The sequence below is a fragment of the Scyliorhinus torazame genome, unplaced genomic scaffold (genome assembly GCF_047496885.1).
Source record: "Scyliorhinus torazame isolate Kashiwa2021f unplaced genomic scaffold, sScyTor2.1 scaffold_339, whole genome shotgun sequence".
NCBI lineage: Eukaryota > Metazoa > Chordata > Chondrichthyes > Carcharhiniformes > Scyliorhinidae > Scyliorhinus > Scyliorhinus torazame.
In genome coordinates this window covers 112,927-138,736 of record NW_027308066.1, presented here as the reverse complement: position 1 = coordinate 138,736, position 25,810 = coordinate 112,927, and the positions used below count along the sequence as shown (strand labels likewise).

The following is a 25,810-nucleotide window of genomic DNA, read 5'->3' as shown; positions in this document are numbered from 1 at the left end:
AACAGCCCTCCACCTCATCCACTACTCCACCAATCTTGGTGTCGTCAGCAACTTTACTGACCCACCCTTCAGCCCCCTCCTCCAAGTCATTGATAAAAATCACAAATAGCAGAGGACCCAGCACTGATCCGTGTGGTACACCCGCTGGTAACTGGCCTCCAGCCTGAAAATTTTCCATCCATCACCACTCTCTGTCTTCTATGTGATAGCCAGTTACCTATCCAATCGGCCAAATTTCCCTCTATCCCACACCTCCTTACTTTCTTCATGAGCCGACCATGGGGAACCTTATCAAACACCTTACTAAAATCCATGTATACGACATCAACTGCTCTACCTTCATCTACACACCTAGTAACCTCCTCAAACAATTCAATCAAATTTGTGAAGCAAGACTTCACAAATCCGTGTTGACTATCCCGGATTAAGCTGCATCTTTCCAAATGGTCATAAATCCTATCCTTCAGGACCTTTTCCATTAACTTACCGACCACCGAAGTAAGACTAACTGGCCTATAATTACCAGAGTCATTCCTATTCCCTTTATTGAACAGAGGAACAGCATTCGCCACTCTCCAGTCCTCTGGCACTATCCCAGTGGACAATGAGGACCCAAAGATCAAAGCCAAAGGCTCTGCAATCTCATCGCTTACCTCCCAAAGAATCCTAGGATATATCCCATCTGGCCCAGGGGACTTGTCGACCCTAAAGTTTTTCAAAATTGCTAATACATCCTTCCTCAGAACACCTACCTCCTCTAGCCTACCCGCCTGTATCTCACACTCATCCTCAAAAACATGGCCCCTCTCCTTGGTGAACACTGAAGAAAAGTATTCATTCAACGCCTCTTCTGACTCCATGCATAAGTTCCCACTACTGTCCTTGACCGGCCCTAACCTCGCCCCGGTCATTCTTTTATTTCTCACATAAGAGTAAAAAGTCTTGGGGTTTTCCTTGATCCGACCCGTCAAGGACTTCTCATGCCCCCTCCTAGCTCTCCGAAGCCCTTTTTTTTTAGCTCATTCCTTGCTACCTTGTAACCCTCAAGCTACCCAACTGTACCTTGTTTTCTCATCCTTATATATGCTTCTTTTTTCCTCTTGACAAGACATTCAACCTCTTTTGTGAACCATGGTTCCCTCACACGGCCATTTCCTCCCTGCCTGACAGGGACATACCTATCAAGGACACGCAGTATTTGTTCCTTGAACAAGCTCCACTTTTCATTTGTGCCTATCCCTGACAGTTTCTGTTCCCATCTTATGCTGCCTAATTCTTGCCTAATCGCATCATAATTACCCCTCCCCCAATTATAAACCTTGCCCTGCCGTATGGCCCTATCACTCTCCATTGCAATAGTGAAAGACACCGAATTGTGGTCACTATCTCCAACGTGCTCTCCCACAGACAAATCTAACACTTGGCCCGGTTCATTACCCAGTACCAGATCCAATGTGGCCCACCTCTTGTCGGCCTAGCCATATATTGTGTCAGGAAAATCTCCTGCGCACACTGTACGAATTGTTCGACCTATAGAGGTTCCAATCAATATGTGGAAAGTTAAAGTCACCCATGACAACTACCCTGTGACCTCCACACCTATCCATGATCTGTTTTACAATTTCTTCCTCCACATCTCTATTACTATTTGGGGCCTATAGAAAACCCCTAACAACGTGACCGCTCCTTTCCCATTTCTAACTTCAGCCCATATTACCTCAGTTGGTAGATCCCCCTCGAACTGCCTTTCTGCAGCCGTTAAACTATCCTTGATTAACAATGCGACTCCTCCACCTCTTTTACCACCTTCCCTGCTCTTACTGAAACATCAATACCCCGGAACTTCCAACAACCATTCCTTTCCCTGTTCTAACCATGTCTCCGTAATGCCCACAACATCGTAGTCCCAGGTACCAATCCACGCTCCAAGTTCATCTACCTTATTCCGGATGCTCCTTGCATTGAAGTAGACACACTTCAACCCATCTTCCTGTCTACCGGTACACGCCTGCGACCTTTATACCCTCCTCAGTACCTCACTACTCTCAACACTGGCTTCTGGACTACAGCTCGTTTTCCCACCCCGACAAATTAGCTTAAATCCCGCCGAAGAGCCGTAGCAAATTTCCCTCCAAGTCCTGTTTTTAAGCCAGATCTGTTACTGCCCCAACATTGCATTCCCATGAGTCTATCTGCATCTGCAGATCGATAACATTAACACCAGACTCTGTACATTCACATAGATTGTAAACGCAATTTAGAACTTACTGCATTCCTTATTTCTCTGACCTCATTTAAAGCCTTACTCCATAGAATCCCTACAGCGCAGGAGGCCATTCGGCCCATCGGGTCTGCACCGACCATCTGAAAGAGCACCCTACCTAGGTCCACTCCCTTGCCCTATCCCTGCAACTCTGTAACCTGCATATCTTTGGAATCTAGGGAGAAATGTTTTCTTACTTTAGTGCTATCTGTCTTTCCCAGTATCTTGTGCACCTTGTTCTCCCTTTTTCATATTACATCCCCTGCCTAGTTAATTCAAACGCTCCTCGTTACAACTCGCAAACTGCCCCACAAGGACATCAGTTCCGATGGCTCTGTTGAATGCAACCCAGCTGCCCTGTAGAGGTCCCACCTTCCCCTGAACTGATCAAAATGTCCAAAGAATCTAAAGTCCTCCCCTCCTGCACCATATCTCCAGCCATGTATCTATCTGTTCTATCCTCCAATTTCTACATTCATTAGCTTGTGGCACCAGGGGTAATCTGGAGGTTACTATCTTTTAGGTCCTGTTTGCTGGACTCCTTCCTTGCTCCCTAAAACCAGCCTCCAGGACCTCCTCCCTCTTTCTACCATATTGTTGACATTAGCACACTTGGCTAAATCACTGGCTTTGAAAGCAGACCGAGGCAGGCCAGCCGCACGGTTCAATTCCCGTACCAGCCTCCCCGAACAGATGCCGGAATGTGGCGACTAGGGGCTTTTCACAGTAACTTCATTTGAAGCCTACTTGTGACAATAAGCGATTTTCATTTAATTTCAACTCATTGGTGAGTAGCTGGTAAGTATTTATTAAAGTCTTGTTTATTTCTGTTAATTCAATCAGTAATCTAATAGAGGAATGGCAACATCTCAGTCCTATCGAGTTCACATTTTGTGCCTTGTTGGAACTCGAAGACGTTTCTCATGTCTTGGGCAACTTGCTAGCTGGTGACCTTTGTTGCTCTTTTTAACCTTAGTTTATTAGCTCTGATTATGTCACCTTTGCTCACGAGTCACCAGGTATCTTTCTGATACCGCCACGTGGTTCAAGCTCGAGTTATGATTAATAAGTCAGCACACTGCCTAGTAAGATTGAAATCAACGGTCATTTATTATGTACAGCAAGTAATGCTTACACAATAATCCTACTATCTATATAGAAACCTATCACTACTGGCCAATACTTAACTTTAGGAAGGGCCCACCAGGTCAAGGAAACGAATGGCTTATCGAATCGGATCTGGCCCGCGGGATTCAAAAAGGTTGATACAGGTCGATGGCTAGGAGTCTTTATCGGGTAGCGATCGCTGGAGTCAAACTTACTGTTTCTGGTTGATGTTCTTGCGAAGGTCTCGAGCAGGAGAAGGGAGAGAGAGAGAGATCTGAACTTGGCCCCTCACCTTATAGGGACCAGGGGCTTCCCGCCTCTCGGGGCGGCCCTTGACCCTGAGTCCCAAGTGATTGGACTTGTTCCCTGCTCACTGGGTTCGATATATCCAATAACGGGGCGATTCCCCGATCGGGGGGTGGTCGTTCACCTGTTTTTGTTTCGGCCACTACAGGCGCCGACAGGTCTGGCCCGGCATTCAATTGCTAATATGTTGCAATTGTTCTCGGGGATAGCCGATTAAACTGCAGATGTCTGGGTTGATGTGCTGCTAATGGTCTTGAGTATCGATCTGGCCGACTTCCCCAGAGCCGAATATGCTATTCTGTCTGCAGCTGTCCGTTTGTGTCCTGTTGGCTGCTTTTCCCATCAGCCTTTCCGGTTAGCCATTTTAAATCGGGTTTTGGCCAAATTAATAGGGAATCAGCCATTTTAGGTGGCTACACCTTCCACTCTCAGAGTGCTCTGTAGCTGTTCAGTGACATCCTTGACTCTGGCACCAGGGAGCCAACATACCACCTTGGTTACCTGTCTGTTGTCCTAACTCTCTAATCTCATATCACTCATCTCATATCACAGGGCAGCACGGTAGCATGGTGGTTAGCACAATTGCTTCACAGCTCCAGGGTCCCAAGTTCGATTCCTGGCTTGGTTCACTGTCTGTGCGGAGTCTGCACGTTCTCCGCGTGTGTGCGTGGGTTTCCTCCGGGTGCTCCGGTTTCCTCCCACAGTCCAAAGATGTGCAGGTTAGGTGAATTGGTCATGCTAAATTGCCCTAAGTGTCCAAAATTGCCCTTAGTGTTGGGTTGGGTTATGGGGATAGGGTGGAGGTGTGGGCTTGATGGGGTACTCTTTCAGAGGGCCGGCACAGACTCGAAGGGCTGAATGGCCTCCTTCTGCACTGTAAATTCTATGATTCTTGCTTTTCCAATCTTCCTCCCGCCTCTTCCCATACAACTGAGCCAGCCAATGTGCCATGGACTTGGCTCTGTCTGTACTCCCCGAATGAACGATCATTCTCAACTGAATACTGAAGTATTCAGAACTGAATATCCATAAGAAAACCAGATACACTCAGGCGTACTACTTGATTGGCTGATGGTCTCTCAAAAGCACTTGAATATTATCCTTAATCAATACTGCTACCCTTTTTCCTTTCTTTCCTTCCCCATCTTTCCTGACTACCTTGTATCCAGGAACTTTTAGTACATAGTATTTTGCGTTAGGTCTCCATTATCGCCACATCATATTCCCCAAAGTCTATCTGTGCCTGCAGTTGAATTTTATTTGTGGTACTCAGTGAAGTCACATACATGTATTGTAAATCTAATTTAGACATTCTTGCATTTCTTCTTACTTTTGACCCCACTCATTCGACGTGAACTCTCTTCAACTGAGGTGACCACATCCAGAAACATATTTTAAAAAACTTAGCCTTGCAGATGCACCACTGTGACTCTAGCTGCTGCTCCAGCTCTGGAATCCAGAGCTTGAGCTGCTGCAGCTGACCACATTTCCTGCACAAGTTGCCCAAGACATGAGAAACGTCTTAAGAGTTCCAACAAGGCACAAAATGTGTACTCGATAGGACTGGGATGTTGCTATTCCTCTATTAGATTACTGATTGAATTAACAGAAATAAACAAGACTTTAATAAATACTCACCAGCTACTCACCAATCAGTTGCTTGACTTGTGCTGACATCAGTTTATATTACAGGGAGGTTAACTTAAACATTTTTACTTATCTACAGTCCTAACATTTTAATATACTGAAAATATTTGAAGGCCTTAGCGTTAATCTTCTTTGTTATTTTAATTAATCAGACCCAGGCGATAAAGTTAATATAACACTGATGTAAGTATATAAATTATCAAATTGGCGTTTAGCTTTTATGATAATTTTACTTTCTAGTTGATTCATTTAAATTAAATTGAAATTAAACAATTACCAGTATACTCACAATGTGTGATTCCTTGAGCTATGACATCAATTGACAATATTTATTCCTATTTGATTCGGACTCAGCCACAGAAGCAGCCTACTCCTGGCCTCACCGTTTATGCTGCTCGGCTCTGCTCCTGCCTAGTCATTTATTCTGCTCCACTCGGTTTCCGGCCATGCCTTTATGCTGCTCCTCTCCCAGCCTTGTCTTTTATGCTGCTCTCTGCACCCGGCATCGCCTTGTGTTGCTTCGTTTCAGGCCTCACCTTTTATGTTGCTCTGCCCTGCTCCTTTTATAAAGTTCAGAAGCTTAACTCAGAATCAAGAAAGATATCTGGTTCATTGACCAGGCAGCATGGATGCAATCAGTGGTAACGGGATGGAGCAGGTGCCGATGGTGCTGGCCGTTTGACTGTAAGAAACTGTGGAACATCCAAGGCTAGATGCTGGAAAAGTAATCTTTCTGCACAAATCCAACCATGGCACAGATGACACTTGACAAAATTCGATCTTTACCGTTGGAATTTTCAAAGTTCTACCATTATACATAAAGGTGCAGCAATACAAGAGGAATTGCACATCTATTAATGACTGCCAGGCGTTTAAAATCACATAGATTATGGGCGAGATTCTCCATTTGGGAGACTATGTTCTCTCGCCGGAGAATTGCAATCAATTTCGTATCCTTGCCATGCAAATTTATGCATGGTGAGGAATGCAAGGGATTCCCGAGGGAATCCCACTATCGGGCTGGTATTTCGAGCGAGCGGCCCGATAGCAAAGTCCCGCAGCAGGCCAACCCCTATCCTCCCTGTCGCAAAGCAGCTCCCCCCCAACTTCCCTGGGGGGATGGGCCGACCCAATCCCCCCAGGGACACCCTAGCTCGGTAAAAGAGGGGTATATGCATTCCAATCAGTAAGTGCAATGCACCTACTGATCTTTGATGTGATAGATGTTTATAAATATTGGGGTTTCAGCATTTAAGGTCACTGATCCATGAAGGGACATGAATGAATCAAAAGCTGCAGCAGTTCTGTGGAGGCTGCCAATCACAGATCTCTACTAGAAAGGAATGAATGACTTGCAGCTAATGGATCTGAAAGGTTGAAACACAGTTGACAGCTGTTCTCCTTCTAGGAATGGACACATGGAGCTTCCAGTTAAGTGTTACAGCTTTAGTTTGTTTCACTGCCCCTATCTGGACTGCTTTCTAGCTTCCAGACAGGGGTATCTTGTCTTATGGGGTGGGGTGGTCCCTTTAGTCAGGCGGTTCCTGTGGGAATCCCTATAGACAGGGGAGTCCCTTCAGGGGACTCCTTCAGTTAGGCGGTTTCAGTGGGGGGTTCTTTCAATTAGGAGATCTCTGTGGAGGGTTCTATCAGTTAGGGGGTCTCTGTGGGGGGGGGGGGTCCCTATTAAGGGAGTTCCTATTAAAGGTATCCCTGGGCAGGATTGGTAGAGGAGGAGTGGACAGGTAGTGCATTGTGTAAGTGAGCTAGCGAGAGTGAGCGAGCGCGAGTGAGCGAGCGCGAGCGAGAGCGAGAGAGCGCGAGTGAGAGAGCGCGAGCGAGCGAGCGCGAGTGAGCGAGCGCGAGTGAGCGAGCGCGAGTGAGAGAGCGCGAGTGAGAGAGCGCGAGTGAGAGAGCGCGAGTGAGAGAGCGCGAGTGAGAGAGCGCGAGTGAGAGAGCGCGAGTGAGAGAGCGCGAGTGAGAGAGCGCGAGTGAGAGAGCGCGAGTGAGAGAGCGCGAGTGAGAGAGCGCGAGTGAGAGAGCGCGAGTGAGAGCGCGCGAGTGAGAGAGCGCGAGTGAGAGAGCGCGCGAGTGAGAGAGCGCGCGAGTGAGAGAGCGCGCGAGTGAGAGAGCGCGCGAGTGAGAGAGCGCGCGAGTGAGAGAGCGCACGAGTGAGAGAGCGCACGAGTTAGAGAGCGCGCGAGTGAGAGAGCGCGCGAGTGAGAGAGCGCGCGAGTGAGAGAGCGCGCGAGTGAGAGAGCGCGCGAGTGAGAGAGCGCGCGAGTGAGAGAGCGCGCGAGTGAGAGAGCGCGCGATTGAGAGAGCGCGCGAGTGAGAGAGCGCGCGAGTGAGAGAGCGCGCGAGTGAGAGAGCGCGCGAGTGAGAGAGCGCGCGAGTGAGAGAGCGCGCGAGTGAGAGAGCGCGCGAGTGAGAGAGCGCGCGAGTGAGAGAGCGCGCGAGTGAGAGAGCGCGCGAGTGAGAGAGCGCGCGAGTGAGAGAGCGCGCGAGTGAGAGAGCGCGCGAGTGAGAGAGCGCGAGTGAGAGAGCGCGAGTGAGAGAGCGCGATTGAGAGAGCGCGAGTGAGAGAGCGCGAGTGAGAGAGCGCGAGTGAGAGTGAGAGAGTGCGAGTGTGAGTGAGTGCGAGTCCGAGTAAGAGAGTGCGAGTGCAAGTGAGAGAGTGCGAGTGAGAGAGTGCGAGTGAGAGAGTGCGAGTGAGAGAGTGCGAGTGTGAGTGAGTGCGAGTCCGAGTAAGAGAGTGCGAGTGCGAGTGCGAGTGCGAGTGAGATAGCGTGAGTGAGTGCGAGAGAGTGCGAGTGAGTGAGAGAGTGCGAGAGAGAGCGCGAGTGAGAGAGCGCGAGTGAGAGAGCGCGAGTGAGAGTGAGAGAGTGCGAGTGTGAGTGAGTGCGAGTCCGAGTAAGAGAGTGCGAGTCCGAGTAAGAGAGTGCGAGTGAGAGAGTGCGAGTGAGACAGCGTGAGTGAGTGCGAGTGAGTGAGAGAGTGCGAGTGAGAGAGTGCGAGTGAGAGAGTGCGAGTGAGAGAGTGCGAGTGAGAGAGTGCGAGTGAGAGAGTGCGAGTGAGAGAGTGCGAGTGAGAGAGTGCGAGTGAGAGAGTGCGAGTGAGAGAGTGCGAGTGAGAGAGAGTGCGAGAGAGAGAGTGCGAGTGAGAGAGTGCGAGTGAGAGAGTGCGAGTGAGAGAGTGAGTGAGTGAGAGTGAGTGAGTGAGTGACTGAGAACGAGTGAGATAGTGTGAGTGAGATAGTGAGTCAGAGTGTGAGAGAGTGAGTGAGAGTGAGTGTGAGAGATAGTGAGTGTGATAGTGAGTGACAGTGAGTGAGATAGTAAGTGAGATAGCGAGTGAGATAGTGAGTGAGATAGTGAGTGAGATAGTGAGTGAGATAGTGAGTGAGATAGTGAGTGGGATAGTGAGTGAGATAGTGAGTGAGATAGTGAATCAGGGAGTGAGTGAGTTGTGCGAGTGTGTGAGAGAGCGTGAGAGAGTGTGTGAGTGAGAGTGAGTGAGAGTGTGAGTGAGTGAGTGAGTGAGTGCGAGTGAGTGAGTGCGAGTGAGAGAGTGCGAGTGAGAGAGTGCGAGTGAGAGAGTGCGAGTGAGAGAGTGCGAGTGAGAGAGTGCGAGTGAGATAGTGCGAGTGAGATAGTGCGAGTGAGATAGTGCGAGTGAGATAGTGCGAGTGAGATAGTGCGAGTGAGATAGTGCGAGTGAGATAGTGCGAGTGAGATAGTGCGAGTGAGATAGTGCGAGTGAGATAGTGCGAGTGAGATAGTGCGAGTGAGATAGTGCGAGTGAGATAGTGCGAGTGAGATAGTGCGAGTGAGATAGTGCGAGTGAGATAGTGCGAGTGAGATAGTGCGAGTGAGATAGTGTGAGTGAGACAGTGAATCAGAGAGTGAATGAGAGAGAGAGTTGAGAGTGTGTGTGAGAGAGTGTGTGCGAGTGTGAGTGAGATAGTGAGAGGTAGTGTGAGTGAGATAGTGTGAGTGAGATAGTGAGTGAGAGTGTGAGATAGTGTGAGTGAGATAGTGAATCAGAGAGTGAGTGAGTGAGTTGTGTGAGTGAGAGTGTGAGTGAGATAGTGTGAGTGAGATAGTGAGTCAGAGAGTGAGTGAGTGGGAGTGTGAGTGAGTGGGAGTGTGAGTGAGCGAGCGGGGGAGTGTGTGTGTGTGTGAGAGAGAGATATGGGCACCAGCTGGGGGGTTGGAGCATCTGACGCCGATCCCAATTTTCTCCCGATGCCCGATTCTCCATCCCATCAGGAAATGCGCTTCGGGTGGCCCGGGATCGAGAATCCAGCCCGAAGTGTTCACAAGTATAATTAGTGACCCAATGCCGTGGACATTTAGCAAATTTGAAAATCAAAATTTCCCTGTTTGCATATTATGAATCAGATGTTAAAGCAGTCAAATACAGGCCTCCAGTGAACTTGTTAAAACTACTCTTATTAGACCATTTCAGCTCATGAGCATGGATCGATATGATCCATTAGATCATATCGATGATTTGTACCTCAAAAAAAGCTTTGTTCCACATCCCGTGGTAGATTTAGACGGTGTACGGTTATGAAAATTTCAATTACCCCAGAATCCACCGATAGCAGAATCTATGTCTGTCACCAATTTTGAATAAATGCACTTTGTAAAACAAAAATATTTCCAGAACAAAATGTTAACCGGGAGAATTGGGTCATACACAAGTTCCATATTTAAATGGAAAAAGAACCGTTTCCAGGAGGCCCTTGTGCTCTGCACGTGTCAACTATTTTTCCTGAATAAAACATATACCCATTAGCCCAGTTGACTGGAAACTAGCAAAGACAAATTTGTATTTAAATAGCATCTTTTATAACTTCAAGGCACCCCATAATGCTTTAGTTAGTGAAGTATTTTTTGAAGTGCAGTCACTGTAATGGGGGAAACATAGTAACTAACTTACGCACAGAAAAGGTCTTCAAATAGCAATGAGTAAATGATCAAATAATCTATTTTAGTGATGTTGGTGGAAGGATAAATATTGGCTAGCTTGGGAACTTCAAATAGCATCACGGGATCTTTTGGGTCAACAGGACCATCTCTAAGATGGTACTGCTGATAGTACACCACTCCCTCAATGTTCCATTGGAGTTTTGTTACGTGTTCAAGTTTCCATAGTGGGACTTGAATAAATGGCCTTCTGACTCAGAGGCAAGAGCGTCATCAGTGAACCAAGGCTGAACCCTAGGCATTTTCACTTTATCTAGGCTTATATTGTAGTGGACTTCACATGTTCTAAGTTTTTTCAAAATTTCTTAATAAATTAACTAAAACTAGTGATAGAAATTATAAAGTGTGGTGACTCAAAACATAGAATTTTACAAGTCATACAGTGACTTCCACAAATTAAAAGAACTGTGCATTGAGTACCATCAGCAGTTTAAATAAATCACTGCCTAAATTGAAGCCCAATCTATCAACCTTTGGAAATAAAATCACAAAATTAGCTACAGTAACAGAACACAACAGTTGTTAGAGTTCTTCATTTCAGTGCTTTACATTTGATTACACAGATCCTGAAAAGAAATGTTCTCACACATAACAGGACGCTGACTTAACTATTCATAAAGTGTAAACAAGTTCTTCACTGGTTTAAAGAGTAGAATGAAAGCTTGTGGGGATACTGGTTTGAGACATTCAATTGATACAAGAAGTGGTATAAGAAGATTAATCTATTTCTTTATGGCTCACTCTGGACCACAGACAACATACGAGAAAAATAGTAGGTATGTTGAGACTGCTGACGTGGCTTGAGGGTGATCAGTGGACAGGCTTTACCTTACATTCTCTGTAAAATTAGGCTAATTTTGTGTATGTCATATTCTATTAAAGAGACATTTAAGTTTTTTGACTGGGCCACAGAGTATGTTTACTGGGGCCCCTGCAGGCCACAAACTAAATTAAAATCCACTTTCCCCATAATCTGATTCAAGCTTCACTTCAATTAAACAGTACAGCACCCAAGTACAAATGTCAATCTGTTTCAAAGCAGCAATTTTGCATCAGATAGGTAATCTGCAATAGTATCTATCCTTAACTGTTAGATATTTTCGATGCAGATTAAACTTCAAAAATATGCATCTACTTCTCTCTCAACGCAGCAAACACTGATGTTTGTCTCCAGTAGTGTTAACTTCTGCTAAAACAATACTTATTCTCTCATTTTCAGTAGAGCAGCAGAGATTGGTGAGAGGGTTATACCAAGTATTTCACTGTTTCACCACCAGAAACCTGCACAAGGCAACCTTGGTTAGGAGATGAAACATTATTGGGAAGTTGTCGTATTTCAAAATTAAATTTCAAATACTTTGCAACAGAGGAATGTGACTTGTATGTGTGCTGAGTTTCTGGAAAGACATAGGGTAAAGCCAAATGTGACAAGTCAGTGGACTGTGTTTAGAGTGGATTTGCATTTAACACATCGCTGTCATTATGTGCAGTAAAATGTGGGCAAGTAAAATACACTGCCAAAAACAATATCCTGTCTTTGACAGGAAAAAAATTCATAAGAGCGTGTGCTACCATTATTCGTGACCTTCTATTAATAGTTCCGATCCCAGTAAATTCTAATTGTGTTTGATTTAACCAAACAGTCCCACTTAACATGTTTCCCCATGGAATCCTGCATTCCAACAAAATATTAATATTTTGCTGGGCTAATACTTTCACAAAGTTTTTACTTGATGGGCTTTGATAACTCTAAAAATGTAATCAGTGCCAAGAAGATGTACTATAACTTTAACACGCCAGCCATGTTAAATTCAACACTCAGCTCACCCTTTGTCCTTTGCGTGCACATCGGCTCCGTGCTGGAGAAGGAGTTGAACAATCCGGACACGATTGTAACCAGCAGCCAGGTGAAGAGGAGTAGACTGGAAGCAACAACCAACAATTTGGAAAACAATTAGCATAGATCAGAACAATTTTTGACAAAAACGCTAATCTGAAATAGGCTATATTAATCTTTATTTCAAGAAATTGTTCACAACAGGAATAGTTTGCATTCACAATTTTGTGGGCCAAGCAGTCTTCAATACTTTGATCGTCAATTCACAAGATACCTTTCTGTGTAGTTTTATGATAACAAGCATTGATACTGGATATTTACAACAATCTTATGTTGACAGTTGTACAAAATCCAATGAGATTATCATTTTTGGCACCTGGTGAATAATCTGGTGGAGCAGATTGCCCAGACATTGAAAATGCTCAATTTGTTTTCAAACAGGTTCTACAAGGATTGGATGTTCGATTGCATCAGATTAACACTAGGTGTTGAAGGTGAAAATCTACTCTATAGGTTAATATGTGTAAGACATTGTTGATAGCCTTTGAGGTTAGACTATTTGGATATAAGATTAGAAAAAGTCATTTAGAAAAAATGATAAATAGCCTAAGGTGTTCAGTCATTTCGATATTTAAACTTGTCTGTTGAATAACTGTGTATTTGGCGGAGCAGGCTCGAAGGGCCAGATAGCCTACTCCTGCTGCTAGTTCTTATGTATATATTTACACTACCTGTAGCTGGTTCCACTGAAGCAAAATAAATTACAAAATTGATATTTTCTATCTTATAATTAAAATAGCAACATGCGCCATAATTACTTTCTTTCATAAGCAATATATTCCACTATGGTTTATTCCCAGAAGCCATGTTTTAATCAAAAATGTTTCATTCCATTAACACAGTCCTTTTTCAAACCAAGCATGGCTGTGTACACATGAAAACAGAGTTTGAAATTAGTACTAGTCACCCAGTCCAAGATCAGTATATTGAAAGCTGCATTGCTAGTTTAACTAGGTTAATAGAGCAACACAACAGCTGGGACTTATCTGCAAACTCACCCTTTAAGAGACAAACATTCCATGCAAAGAAACTCATGACAATAATTGTCCGCTGGTGATCAGCACCTACCTTGTTGAGTCTATATTTAAATGGCCAAGTGATCAGCCTCTCTGATTGAAATATTCTAATCTTAAAGTCTATCTTTGATGAAAATGGTAATGAAACTCAAATACTTCAATACACTTCGAGGTGGGGTGGGGGATAAACCCACAACAAAATAAAGAGAAAACATTCTTGGCCTTGATCTGGTAACTTTTGTACAAGAAAACAAAATGCGCAGCATCTTGCAGGTCAGTCTGCAAATTTAATCTTAAAAACAATCGCTTCTAAGTAGCATTTTTCCATCATTATTGCCTTTCTTTTCTGTAAATTTATCAACAACGTTGAAAAAAATTAATCTACTGGTGATTTGGAAAGATGGTGAGTATCAGATTTGAATTTTAAGGAAATAATTTTGTATAAATATTTATTTCTAAAAAATTAATGGGCTTGAGACAAAAATTATCCAAGAATTAGATGCAGCAGTGATCTGGTTATGAAGAGAGCAGAAAACTGTGGCTAGCACATTTTTATATTTCAATAGACAGCAAATAGATATCCACTGCACAGAACATCTGCAACAGTCTAGCATGAACTATGACTTACATCAACTGACAGGCTTGGTCTTAAGTGTCTTTACTGGTTGGCTCATAGGATTAGAGACAACGCTTTAGTTAACAGACAGGTTACGTGCCTTGCTAGTAAATCCTAAACTCTGACAGAATATAAAAAAGCTGCATTTATTTCATTTCTAGCTTTAAATGTTGTTGGTATATAGTTTTCAACAGGAAATCAAGAACTCGTGTACAATAGCTATTATCTTCCCAAGAAAATGAAAAATTCAATGGATTAAATGAAACAATAAAGCAAAATAGATTCAAAACATAATTTGGATAGCTGAATTGTTTTATTCTGCCAAGATTTATTTTACAGCAAGATTTCAAAAGTCATGCATCATTGCTTCTCTATTATTGTTACCATTCTTGCCTACCCTATACCCAAAAGACAGCAAAAGGCTTGGTTATAGATTGCGCGACATCTGGCTTCATGATCAGTTTACTGGAAACATCTGCAAGATCTAACTGCAACCCAGTCAGGAACAGGTAGACTTTGCCCAATGCAGAGTACAAGAATCTATACCACAAGTGGCCCTTATCAAAACAAAACTGAGCCAAATTCAAATGGAGCTGAAAGGTCAGTTTCCGTATAAATGAATGAACGGGTGAAATTTGGATCCAGTAACCTTCATAAACTGAGAATGTCACAAAAAATCCCTTTGTAAATATTTAATCGGGTTTGAACAAATTAATTTTGTTAGACATTTAGAATGTAATTGCTGTCAGCAGGCGTCAGCTGACTTACGGGAGTGACATGGGGGGAGCAACAAAACTAGACAGGGGTCTAGCGGGGGGGGGGGGGGGGGGGGGGGGGAGGGGAGGGGGAAACTGCACTGGCCGAAAGGGAATGGGACACAGAAGAGGTGGTCGGGACAGGGGTCCCCTCTCTGGGGGACTGGAGGGTGAGGGAGGCGTGGACACGGGACTGGCCCGGAAAAGGAGGTGGCTAGTCGGCGGGGCGTGGGGGGGGTGGGGGGGAAAGAGCCCCTCCAATCCGGCTGATAACGTGGAATGTGAGGGGCCTGAATGGGCCGGTGAAGAGGGCTCGAGTGTTCGCGCACTTAAAGGGACTGAAGGCGGACGTGGCAATGCTCCAAGAGACACATCTGAAGGTGGCGGATCAGGTCAGGTTAAGAAAGGGATGGGTAGGACAGGTATTTCACTCGGGACTGGATGCGAAGAATAGAGGGGTGGCAATATTGGTGGGAAAGCGGGTGTCATTTGAGGCCAAGACTATTGTAGCGGACAATGGAGGGCGATATGTAATGGTGAGCGGTAGGCTGCAAGGGACATGGGTGGTGTTGGTAAACGTATACGCCCCGAACTGGGATGATGCAGGATTCATGAAGCGCATGTTGGGGCGCATTCCGGACCTGGAGATAGGAGGCCTGATAATGGGAGGGGACTTCAATACGGTGTTGGATCCAGCACTGGACCGCTCCAAATCAAGGATTGGAAAGAGGCCGGCGGCGGCCAAGGTACTTAGGGGGTTTATGGATCAGATGGGGAGAGTGGACCCATGGCGGTTTGCAAGGCCGCAGGCCAGGGAATTTTCTTTCTTCTCCCATGTACACAAAGCCTACTCCCGGAGAGATTTCTTTGTTCTGGGTAGGGCGCTCATCCCGAGGGTGGAGGGGACGGAGTATTCGACTATAGCCGTTTCGGACCATGCCCCGCACTGGGTGGAACTGGAGCTGGGAGAGGAGAGGGACCAACGCCCGTTGTGACGGCTGGATGTGGGACTGCTGGCGGACGAGGTGGTGTGTGGGAAGGGGAGGGGGTGTATCGAAAGGTACTTGGAGGCCAACGACAACGGGGAGGTGCGGGTGGGGGTGGTATGGGAGGCGTTGAATGTGGTGATCAGGGGAGAGCTAATTTCCATTAGGGCTCATAGGGAGAAGACAGAGGGTATGGAAAGGGAGAGGTTAGTGGGGGAGATGTTGAGAGTGGACAGGAGATACGCAGAGGCCCCAGCGAGGGAAGTAGGGGGAGTCAAAGATGGAAGGGGAGCCACGGTTCGGAGTGCAACGAAAATAAACGAGGTATTCAAGGCCTTTTATGAAGAGCTGTACAGATCCCAGCCCCCAGCGGGGGAAGAGGGGATGAGACGATTCCTAGATCAGCTGAGATTCCCGAGGGTGGAGGAGCAAGAGGTGGCTGGTTTGGGGGCACCAATTGGGTTGGAGGAGCTGAGCAAGGGTTTGGGGAGCATACAGGCGGGGAAGGCCCCGGGACCGGACGGATTCCCGGTGGAGTTCGACAGGAAGTACGCAGACCTGTTGGCCCCGCTACTGGTGAGGACCTTTAATAAGGCAAGAGAGGAGGGGACCCTGCCCCCGACAATGTCGGAAGCGACAATTTCTTTGATCCTAAAGCGGGACAAGGACCCACTGCAATGTGGATCGTACAGGCCAATCTCGCTCCTCAATGTGGATGCAAAGTTGCTGGCAAAAGTGCTGGCCACGAGGATCGAGGACTGTGTCCCGGGGGTAATCCACGAGGACCAGACGGGATTTGTAAAGGGCAGGCAACTAAACACCAACGGCGGCGGCTCTTAAACTTGATAATGATGCCATCGGAGGAGGGAGAGGCGGAGATAGTGGCAGCTATGGACGCGGAGAAGGCCTTTAACCGAGTAGAGTGGGAGTACCTCTGGGAGGTGCTGCGTAGGTTTGGGTTCGGGGTAGGGTTTATCAATTGGGTTAAGCTCCTTTACAGAGCCCCGATGGCGAGTGTAGTGACGAACCGGCGGAGGTCGGAGTACTTTCGACTGTACCAAGGGACGAGGCAGGGGTGTCCCCTGTCCCCCCTGTTGTTCGCATTGGCGATCGAACCATTGGCCATGTCATTGAGGGAGTCTAATAAATGGAGGGGGGTGGTCCGAGGGGGAGAAGAGCATCGGGTGTCGCTATATGCGGATTACCTGTTGCTGCACGTGGCGGATCCAATGGAGGGGATGGTGGAGGTCATGCAGACTCTAAGGGAGTTTGGGGAGTTTTCGGGCTATAAGCTCAATGTAGGGAAGAGTGAGCTCTTTGTATTACAGGCGGGGGACTGAGAAAGAGGGATAGGGGACCTACTGCTGAGGAGGGCGGAGGGGAGCTTTCGGTATCTGGGGATCCAGATAGCCAGGAGTTGAGGGACCCTACATAAACTGAATCTGACGAGGTTGGTGGAGCAAATGGAGGAGGATTTCAAAAGATGGGACATGTTACCGCTCTCGCTGGCGGGTAGAGTGCAGTCGGTCAAAATGGTGGTCCTTCCGAGGTTTCTGTTTGTGTTTCAGTGCCTTCCCATCGTGATCACTAAGGCCTTTTTTAAGAGAGTAGGCAGGAGTATTATGGGGTTTGTGTGGGCGAATAAGACCCCGAGAGTAAGGAGAGGGTTCCTGGAACGCAGTAGGGACCGAGGAGGGTTGGCGCTGCCAAACCTGGGGAGCTACTACTGGGCAGCAAATGTGGCGATGATCCGCAAGTGGGTTATGGAGGGAGAGGGGGCGGCATGGAAGAGGATGGAGATGGCGTCCTGCAAAGGAACGAGCCTGGGGGCGTTGGTGACGGCACCGCTGACGTTCTCGCCGACAAAGTATACCACGAGCCCGGTGGTGGCGGCAACGCTAAGGATCTGGGGCCAGTGGAGACGGCACCGGGGTGCAATGGGAGCATCGGTGTGGTCTCCGATCAGGGGTAACCACCGGTTTGTCCCGGGGAAGATGGACGGGGGGTTCCAGAGCTGGCATCGGGCGGGGATTGGAAGAATGGGGGACCTGTTCATCGACGGGACGTTTGCGAGCCTCGGGGCACTGGAGGAGAAGTTCGAGTTACCCCCAGGAAATGCCTTTAGATATATGTAGGTGAGGGCTTTTGTGAGGCGACAGGTGAGGGAATTCCCGTTGCTCCCGGCACAAGAAGTTGAAGATAGGGTGATCTCGGGTGTATGGGTCGGGGAGGGCAAGGTGTCGGAAATACACCAGGAGTTGAAAGAGGGGAAAGCGCTGGTAGAAGAGTTGAAGGGTAAATGGGAGGAGGAGCTGGGGGAGGAGATCGAGGAAGGTCTGTGGGCTGATGCCCTAGGTAGGGTTAATTCCTCCTCCTCATGTGCCAGGCTCAGCCTGATACAATTTAAGGTGGTCCACAGAGTGCACTTGACGGGGGCGAGGTTGAGTATGTTCTTTGGGGTAGAGGACAGATGTGGAAGGTGCTCAGGGAGCCCGGCGAACCATGTCCATATGTTTTGGTCATGCCCGGCACTGGAGGGGTTCTGGAGAGGAGTGGCGGGAGCAATATCTCAGGTGGTGAAAGTCCGGGTCAAGCCAAGCTGGGGGCTAGCAATATTTGGAGTAGTGGACGAACCGGGAGTGCAGGAGGCGAAAGAGGCCGGCATTCTGGCCTTTGCGTCCCTAGTAGCCCGGCGAAGGATCTTGCTAATGTGGAAGGAGGCGAAACCCCCCCCAGCCTGGAGGCCTGGATAAATGATATGGCTGGGTTCATAAAGTTGGAGAGGATTAAGTTCGCCTTGAGAGGGTCTGCGCAGGGGTTCTACAGGCGGTGGCAACCGTTCCTAGACTATCTCGCAGAGCGTTAGAGGAAGGTCGGTCAGCAGCAGCAGCCTTTAGGGGGGGGGGGACTGCCTGGGAGAGTGGATGAGCAAGAGATAACATGAAGGGTTGGGGAAACTGGCACGTACAGGTGAGGGCCAGTGTACAAAGCTGTGTAAATATATCATTTTGCCATGTATATATCTTGCTCTGCACGATTTCTCGTGTTTTTTTTGGTTACGGGGGGGGGGGGGGGGGGGGGGGGGTTATTGTTTGTAAGGGAGAAAAATTGTGTTTAAAAAACTTTAAATATATTTTTAAAAAAAGAATTTAATTGCTAAAGCAACGGAATGTTCACATTGCACAATATATCTACAAATAACGAACAAATGCATTTGGCACCATGTCATGATTGTGGAACACCAAAAGTAAAATAAGCAATTTCAAATGTGCAAAATACAAACATGCAAACCTCTGAACTGAAAAATTTACTTCAGCAAAGATTAATCTTTTTGCAGAAGTGTATTTGAAAAAGTTTTATAATGAATGGTTCACAATGGTTCAAGAACTGGTTTATTGCTTTATGAATTTATATAACGTTGCTGATAACAAGAAGTGTACATGATTTACTAATATGCAAATAAGAAAGCCTGTCTTCACATTATTCATCAGAAGAAAGAGTATTTTGTTCCCAAGTAGCTCGCCTTACTTTTACACAAAGGTTCCAGCATTGCATTTTAAAAAAATGCACAGTTCGACAAGAAATCACTGGTTATATTTGATAAAAATCCTATAAATGTTCAGGTAACAAAACAATGTTTATGTATCCATACAGTGTTTCCATAAAAATCAAACTTCAACAGAAAACTGAAAGCTCATGACATCTCATAAATTTGGAGGAAATTTAATGAAGCAATATAATGGATAAGTGACCAAAGGATAGACTAATTGGAAGTGTTTTGAAGGCACTAATATATTTTATTTCCTGCTTAGTAAGATGATTATTTATAAGCTTCAAGTAGTTCAAGAAAGGTACCAACAAAATTAGGCCAAAATTGTCAAAAGATGGAGGGCATTGTCTATTTAACATTTTTGACATCATGTCAGAAACATTTAATAATTCTGCTTTCCTACATTTTACTTAGCCCTAAGCCCCACCAACCAATTACATTACCTTCTAAGAAATGGAGTATGAAAATTCAATCACAGAAGAAAACTCCTATAAATAGTAACAGAGCCATGCGTGTGGAAGATACTTCCATCTGAAGAGTTAGGTGTTTTACAGGGTAACAGTACTACCATAAGACATAGGAGTGGAAGTAAGGCCATTCGGCCCATCGAGTCCACTCCACCATTCAATCATGGCTGATTTCAACTCCATTTACCCGCTCTCTCTCCATAGCCCTTAATTCCTTGAGAAATCAAGAATTTATCAACTTCTGTCTTAAAGACAGAACGTCCCGGCCTCCACCGCCCTCTGTGGCAATGAATTCCACAGACCCACCACTCTCTGGCTGAAGAAATTTCTCCTCATCTCTGTTCTAAAGTGACTCCCTTTTATTCTAAGGCTGTGCCCCCGGGTCCTAGTCTCCCCTGCTAATGGAAACAACTTCCCTACATCCACCCTATCTAAGCCATTCATTATCTTGTAAGTTTCTATTAGATCTCCCCTCAACCTCCTAAACTCCAATGAATATAATCCCAGATCCTCAGACGTTCATCGTATGTTAGGCCTACCATTCCTGGGATCATCCGTGTGAATCTCTGCTGGACCCGCTCCAGTGCCAGTATGTCCTTCCTGAGGTGTGGGGCCCAAAATTGCTCACAGTATTAAAGAAGAAATTACCTTTCTGATATGCAACAACGCCTATATTTTTAGAACAATTAAATTGAAACCCCGAGACGGAAGTACCAGCTCTGAAGATACTAAACTTTAAGATCATTCCAAGGAGGCTCTACAATGACTTTTGACATGGGACAATGATTTCTTCCTGCTGAACCAGAATGCCATCTAGTAACTCAGTTGTATGTCTAGAAACAGGATGGTCAAGGCTGGCACAAGGCTGCTTTAACAGAGGTCAGGAGAAATGCAACAAATCAAAACACAGCATTCTGCTGTGCTTTGGGTGCAAGGCAGAAGATACAAATCAGAGATAATTATAAAGATGTTCAGAGAAATTTAAAAGCTATTTTAAAAGAAACTTTGAGAGAATTGGTTTAGTGCTCCTTGCCTTCCAGCTCTCATTCTTTGAGATGGGGTTGCAAGCATTATATAAATAGTTTTCATTACCAGCTGAAAATGACTAGGTTCCATGAGGGGAGTCGACTCAACATTTACACTCTGAATGCGGTTTCTCATGACCTCAATTACTAAGTCTTGTTTTATGTCTCAGAGATATATACAAAGACATTAACTGTCCAATCAATCCAAGCACTTAGAAAATTGAGGCTTTTTTACTGCAGTTTATCCAACATTGTGATGGAAATGTTACAAAATCATGAAATGACATGAGACAGTAGATAGAAGCAGATTGCACTTTCACAACAACCCATAGACACTAGCTTAAATAAGATATGGCAGAGAGAGTAATTTTTCACAGATTGACGGAGTCTTTATGGCATATATGGAGACCATTCGGCTCATTAAGTCCATGCCAGCTTGTTGCAGTGCAATCCATTTCCCATTTTCCACTGAATTTCCATGATCTTAAAGTTTATTTCCCTCAAATGCCCATCCAATTTATTTTTGAAATCATTCATCTCCCGTTCTGCCACTCTCAAAGGCAGCGAGTTCCAGGTCATAATCACTCACTGTGTAAAAATGTTTTTACTCACATCATCCCCGTATCTCTTGTTCAAATCCTTAAAATATGCCCCCAGTCCTTGTATCAATCAACTAATGGGAAAACTTATTTTTGTCGATCTTATTTAAATCCATCATAAGTTCATAAGATATAGGAGCAGAATTAGGCCATTTGGCCCATCTAGTCTGCTCCGTCATTTGATCATGGCTGATGCATTCCTCATATGTTACCTACAATGCTGCAGACCAAGAGCTGGATTGTGAAATCAGCCAGAGGATCTCCTCCCTAGAACATGTGACCTAGGAACAGGAGTTGCCATCCTTCAATCTGATCATGGCTGATCCCATCCTGGCCTCAACTCCACCGTCCTGCCCATGGTCCACAACCCTTCAACCCATTACCAATTAAAAATCTGTCTGACTAATTTATCAATCTTGTACAACTCTATAAAATCTCCCCTCAATCTCCTTTGCTCCAAGAACAACCCCAGCTTCTCCAACCTAATCTTGTACTTTGAATCATTCTGGTAAATTTCTACAGCGCCCACTTTCACATCCTTAAGTGTGGTGACCAGAACTGGATGCAATGCTCAAGTTGTCACCTAACCAGAGCTTTATAAAGCATAACTTTGCTGCTTTCATACTCAATACCTTAAGATTGTGGGCTGGTTTAGCTCAGTTGGCTGGACAGCTGGTTTGTGATGCAGAGCAAGGCCAACAGGCGGGTTCAGTTCCCATTCTGGCTGAGGTTGTTCATGAAGGTTCCTCGTTTGAAGTGTGATGACCTTCAGGTTAAATCACCATCAGTCAGTTCTACCCCTCAAAGGGGAAAGCAGCCTGTGGTCATCTGGGACTATGGAGACTTTACTTTACATTAAGATCCTATATGCCTTGCTAATTCTCTTAATATGTCCTGCTACCCTTCAAGATCTATATACATCTGCACACTCTCTAAACTGTGCTTGTAAGTATATATGGCCTCCCTATACCTTCTGTCAAAATGAATCATAATGCATTTCTAAATATTAGAAATCTGCCACATTCATCCATTCTATTTGCTTATTTTTAAAAAAAATTTTATCACCCTTACTGTCAGCTACACCTCCAAATTTGGTATCTTCAGTAATTTTTTAAACTTTACTCTATTTCAATATCCAAGTCATCTATTTATATGTATATAGTGGTCCTAGCACTTATCCTAGAGGAACACCACTCTATCACCTCCAGTGTGAAAAGAAATTACCACTTGTTATCCTTAAGTCAACTTTTTATTTTATACTGACCATTGTAAGGGTCCTTTCTGTTGATTCCCTTATTTCCCATTTCTTTATTTTGCCTCTATCATTTTCATCCATGAATGGTCATTGGATATGTATCTTTAAGCCAAGCAGCAGGGGGAATTCAAGAAGTTGCAACATAGTGTATGGTGCTGCTAGCTTTGGATAGCAAGACACAGACTTTTTGGCACCCAAGAGATGGGATGGGACTCAGTTGACTGGCTGGTGGCTAATGAATTGGCAAACGGCCATATTCTGCCTAGTAACAGGTGGTGATTGGGTCCCTAACTAGTGGAAAGAGTTTCAGAGACCCAAGGAGCTCAGTTTTGAATCCTGGACACTCAGGGGAAAAACCGGCTCTTCGTTTTTCTGCTTTTTCTCTCTCAGTCTCTAGAAAGGCTGTGAGTTGCTGTATTTCTGAAACCACAGAAACCTGAATGAGTCTACAGTGAAAACCAGTACAGGCTGCAAACAGAGATCTGGATCTGAAAGCTTACTTTGAAGGAATGTCTGCTTAAAGGCAACCATCTGAAACAAAGACTAGATTTTCTTTTACTTATTCTTTTCACCCCTCTCCTCCCCTCAGTTTTTCTTGTTTGCATGTGCAGAGGGTGGGGGCAGGTTAAAGTGGGGGGATTAGGAATTTGATAATAGTTAACCGAAAGAGAAAATGCTGGAAAATCCCAGCAGGTCTGGCAGCATCTGTAGGGAGAGAAAAGAGCTAACGTTTCGAGTCCGATGACTCTTGGTCAAAGCTAACAGACAGAGAAACATAGAACAACATAGAATTTATACTGTGGTGTGAGAATGAAAGATGAGTCAAAGCCACAGAAACCCAGGGAAATTGGGTGCTAATGGCCACAGAAACCAAGGGGAAAGAATACTAATGGCAGTCCCCAGAGAGAACAAAAGATGTGAAAGGTCATACAGCAGAGAAACTAACATCAGAGGATGAACTGTAGATGTGGGGGGAGGGGAAGGGGGAAGCAAAGAGGAGAAAGGGTAAGGAAAGGTGGATAAGATTGGGGGGAAGGATTAAATACATATTAAGAAAGAAAGAAATGGTAAAAGACTGTGTCTTTCTCTGTCTGTTAGCTTTGACAAAGAGTCATCGGACTTGAAACGTTAGCTCTTCTCTCCCTACAGATGCTGCCAGAACTGCTGAGATTTTCCAGCATTTTCTCTTTCGTTTCAGATTCCAGCATCCGCAGTAATTTGCTTTTATCCTGTATTTACTGGATATTTCATTATAGTTCATGTTATAAATATAAAGTAATTGTGTTTAAACTTACAAACCTGGTGACTGTGATTATTGAGCAGCCAAGGGCCAAAGACTGGGTGTTTTTCGAAAAATTATTGGTCAATTCAATTGTCTTGTGACTCCGGGTCAAGAGGAGCTGGAATTGACTGCACACTAGGCCAGGATGGTATAACAACATCTTATTCCATCAACCTCTATTTTGTTAACCAGCACTTTTATGTAGTTGCTTGTTAAATGTTTTCTTCAAATCCATATAGACAACACCCACTGTATTCACATCATCAACATTGTTTCCTCACCAAAAACTTCAAGTAGATTCGCCAAACACGACCACCATTTACAAATGCATGCTGACTCTCCTTAATTAACTCAAATCTCACCAAGTGACTGTGAATCCTTTTACCTGAATATTATTTCTAAAACCTGTAAGTTGTAGCAAACTCATCAAAGGACCAAAATAAACTGGACATGTTGGAACAGGACATTCCATTTTAAATGGGCAGATCAGGCAGACAATCAAGACAAACAGGCCATGAGTCATGAAACAGCCTAATCTCATTCAGAGACCAGGGGCAGTTGAAATGCAAATCACTTGCGGCCCCGGCCAGAAAGACTCAAAATACCTTAATCGGATAACAATTAAAGTTATCTCCAACGACCATTGTCAAGAGACCAGGGGCAGTTGAAATGCAAATCACTTATTGTCCTGGCCAGACGGAAGCACAATACCTTAAGGAGATAATGATTAAAGTTGTCTCCAGCGACCATTGTCAAGAGACCAGCAGAAACCAGAGACATTGCAAGCTTTTTGTAAGGGCACTGATTAAAATCAAATTACATTATGACACCTTTTGATTGGGGAACTTGATCATTTCCATTCTGTCAACAATCAGAAAGGCTTCCTTTGTCCTGGAACTCACCTGTGGGAGGATCAGTGTTGACCCATTCAGGGTTTTGCCCTTAAAAAGTCAAGTATGAGAAACTCTTCTCCCCGGCAAGAACTCTACTCCCCGGCAAGAACTCTACTCCCCGGCAAGAACTCTACTCTCCTGCCTGACACACGCTTCGCCTGGCTGAAAAGAGACCACGAGAACTGAAGGAGCAACAGCCGCAAGGACCAGCTAGCTTGGAAGAAGATCTAAAGAGATCTGTGTCAACGTTTTTTTTAACTATCCTGCCCCTGGAGCAGTGAGTATATTCCTCCAGCTCACAGAAAACTCCCAATTAGTATAGCTTGTTGAGGTTTGGGGTGGATGAGTGAAGTATCTGTGTTTGCGTCGCTAAAGTAAATCTGTGTAAACTGTAAGAATTTTCAATGTGCCGTTTAGTCTCTTGTTTTACACATAGTATTTCATAATCGGTGTGTGTGTGTGTGGGTTAATCTGAGTTGCAGAAGACTTAATTTCTCTTGAATAAATCAATTATTTTAAAACTACCATTCTTGTGGTCTCACCTTCCTTTCACTGTCCGCTCTGGTCAAGTCACAACAATTGCCAGGACATAATCCCGTAGTCAAGGACCGGAAAAGGGAATCTGAGCGCTTCGAACACGCTCACTCGACAGGCTACTGGTCAGGAATAAACAGTGGTCCCTCTTTATCTCTCTTGTGAAGTTGCACTAGTGGGGCGCTTCCGGGTGACATTTCACCATCACAGGAGAGGGACTCACACAGGCGTAGGTGCCAGTCAAGGTAACTGGTGTGGCATAAGGACAACCTCACTGGTTAGGTATAAACAGAGAGACTTGCCCCCTTTCTCTTGCGAAGCTGTCCCAGTGCGACACTTCCAGGTCGTGGTTTTAACACCTGCAGGAGAGAGACACCCACAGTTATCTGTGACACCCAATACCAGCCTGTTGTGGAGTAAAGGAAACCCTTTTCGTTACAAACCCTATCCACCACTGGTGTTAAACTGACAGGCTGCTGTTACTATGAATATCCTTATACCCATTCTTGAACAAGGGTGTCGCATTTACAACATTTCAACCTGCTGACAACTGCTTGAGAAGATTATGGCAAGCCCCTTCACTCTCTTCATTCCCAATTCCCTCAGCAAGGGTCTGGG

At 45.3% G+C, this 25,810-nt stretch overlaps 1 protein-coding gene across 2 annotated transcripts in view; it reads right to left on the bottom strand.

The window, feature by feature from the left end:
• The window catches only part of LOC140406182 (poly [ADP-ribose] polymerase tankyrase-1), a 200,893-nt gene that overhangs the window by 63,450 nt on the left and 111,633 nt on the right, over positions 1 to 25,810 (bottom strand). For both annotated transcript variants that reach the window (XM_072494321.1, XM_072494322.1), the window contains one exon: positions 12,145 to 12,239. In XM_072494321.1, the coding sequence (XP_072350422.1) occupies positions 12,145 to 12,239 (95 nt within the window). The remainder of the gene's footprint in view (positions 1 to 12,144; positions 12,240 to 25,810) is intronic.